Source organism: Rhamphochromis longiceps, linkage group LG18 (assembly GCF_057381845.1).
Source record: "Rhamphochromis longiceps isolate RC_006_pf linkage group LG18, R_longiceps_female_GT1.1, whole genome shotgun sequence".
In the NCBI taxonomy this organism is placed as follows: Eukaryota; Metazoa; Chordata; class Actinopteri; order Cichliformes; family Cichlidae; genus Rhamphochromis; species Rhamphochromis longiceps.
Window position 1 is genome coordinate 24,408,768 of NC_140574.1, and position 1,728 is coordinate 24,410,495.

Genomic DNA, 1,728 nt, shown 5'->3' on the forward strand with positions numbered 1-1,728 from the left:
GTTTCAGCCTTGAGATTCCACATCACTTTCATGCTGAGCTTTTGATCAGGACATGCTTTTCCCTCACCAAGGCTGAATGCAACTTTTGAACAACCTGTGGACACTACATACACTCCCTATATAAACCCCCTCAAATTCCTCAGGTCACTCATTTTCTGCCTTTGCCAACCAACTGAGGAGCAGTAACACATCATACAATGCCGGCTGCTAGGTGTTTGGTGTCTCTCGTGGCGGTGCTAGTGGCTGCAGTGTGTGTGGCACATGCACAGGAGAGGATCAAGATATGTGGACGAGAGCTGATACGTCTGGCCGTCTCATCCTGCGGCAGCTCCCGGGCCAGGAGAAGCATCCTGGATTTAGGACTGGAAAAGAATCAATACGCTCCTCTCTGTAAGTACTTAAACAATCTTTTATTTGTGTTTTCATGACATATATGAAAGGTAAACAGGGAAAGACGTACTCTTGCTTCTTGACATCAAAAGTTTGCAAGATTTTTTGGGGATGAAGCTGCACGTTTACAGTGATCTCTCTAAATCCCAGATGTGTTGCCTCTGCACAGGGGAGCAGATCTCCTCCACAGAAGAGTACCTGACTTCAGGGACTGTACGCACGGCTTCGAGGGCAGATGGAGAAAAGGACGCCGTCTCCTTGGCTCCTCACCTTCTGTCATCACGGATCAGGCGAACCGCTGGAAAAATATCTGATATTTGCTGTGAGAAAGGATGTAGCATGAAGGAGCTGATACAGTTTTGCTAAATGAAGCCGGTGGCATATCAGAACGAGTTAAGTGATTATCTTCAGAGTTTTGCTGGGTTTTCTTTTAGTGATCCTGAATGTACTTGGTGATATTTATCTATGACATTTAACAGTATCAAAGATAAAACTGGAGTGCACACAGGATTTTGTTATTTGATTTATTGTTTTTATCAATGTAAATATAGTATATTAACTGAACCGATATTACTGGACAGTCAGTCCATAAGAAATCACAAAAGTCCCAGAATCAAACCCTTATTTTCTCAGACCTAACAAAGATGACAATAAATATTACTCCCAATGAAGTGAAGGTTTCAGTTACTGCTTGTGTCCTATACACTAATCTGCATCAACTGACCCAAATCTTAGACAATTATGATAAGTAAACAAATGCAAAGCATACAAAAAACTTCAGATGCCAGAGAACCATTTTAACACTTGAGCTGTTTTTCTGCTGTATATGCATACTGGTATATATTAAGATCCATGTAAGTTTTGTTGTGAGCGCAGTTTACTGGTGCCAAAGGAGCTAAATCGGATTGAGGCTATTGGCCTAGCCATTGAGCTATTTAACAGAAATAATCTTTGTAACCCGGCCTGTGCCTCACACCGAGGAGTGTATAATTCTCTCAACAGATAATCAAATGTGCCGCTGATTAGCTGCCACTCTATACTGCAGCCTGCGCCGAATGACTCCTAATAGCAAATGAAATCAGCCTACAGTGACTGATTGGTTAATTTGTTTTAATTGAGGGAAGAATGGATTGTGCTGTACGTACGATTTGTTTTTGCGTAATTGGTTTTATTTGCTGTGTTATCAGACAAAGCGCGCAAAGATGAATGCTAAAATTAGATCAACTTGTTAGCAGATTATATTGTTAGAAAGGTTTTAACTGCAGATAATCAGAGAATACAGCACACTAATAATGCCTGTAACAATTGGCTTAATCCATCAAACAATAAGGAAATTAA

General features: G+C 40.9%; 1 protein-coding gene across 1 annotated transcript; it reads left to right on the forward strand.

Moving 5' to 3' along the window:
- The first annotated feature begins 148 nt into the window (after positions 1-148).
- Positions 149-1,193, forward strand: insl3 (insulin-like 3 (Leydig cell)). The gene is made up of 2 exons (XM_085390253.1): positions 149-390; positions 560-1,193. Exons 1-2 carry the CDS (start codon positions 198-200, stop codon positions 754-756), a joined length of 390 nt encoding a protein of 129 aa, XP_085246379.1. The 5' UTR covers positions 149-197; the 3' UTR covers positions 757-1,193.
- The last annotated feature ends 535 nt before the right edge of the window (positions 1,194-1,728 follow it).

Bases quoted from the DNA above. Each gene is read 5' to 3' on its own strand.
- insl3 (XM_085390253.1), top strand. From the start codon at position 198: ATGCCGGCTGCTAGGTGTTTGGTGTCTCTCGTGGCGGTGCTAGTGGCT. The intron at 391-559 runs GTAAGTACTTAA...GCCTCTGCACAG, and splicing joins GAATCAATACGCTCCTCTCT to GGGAGCAGATCTCCTCCACA.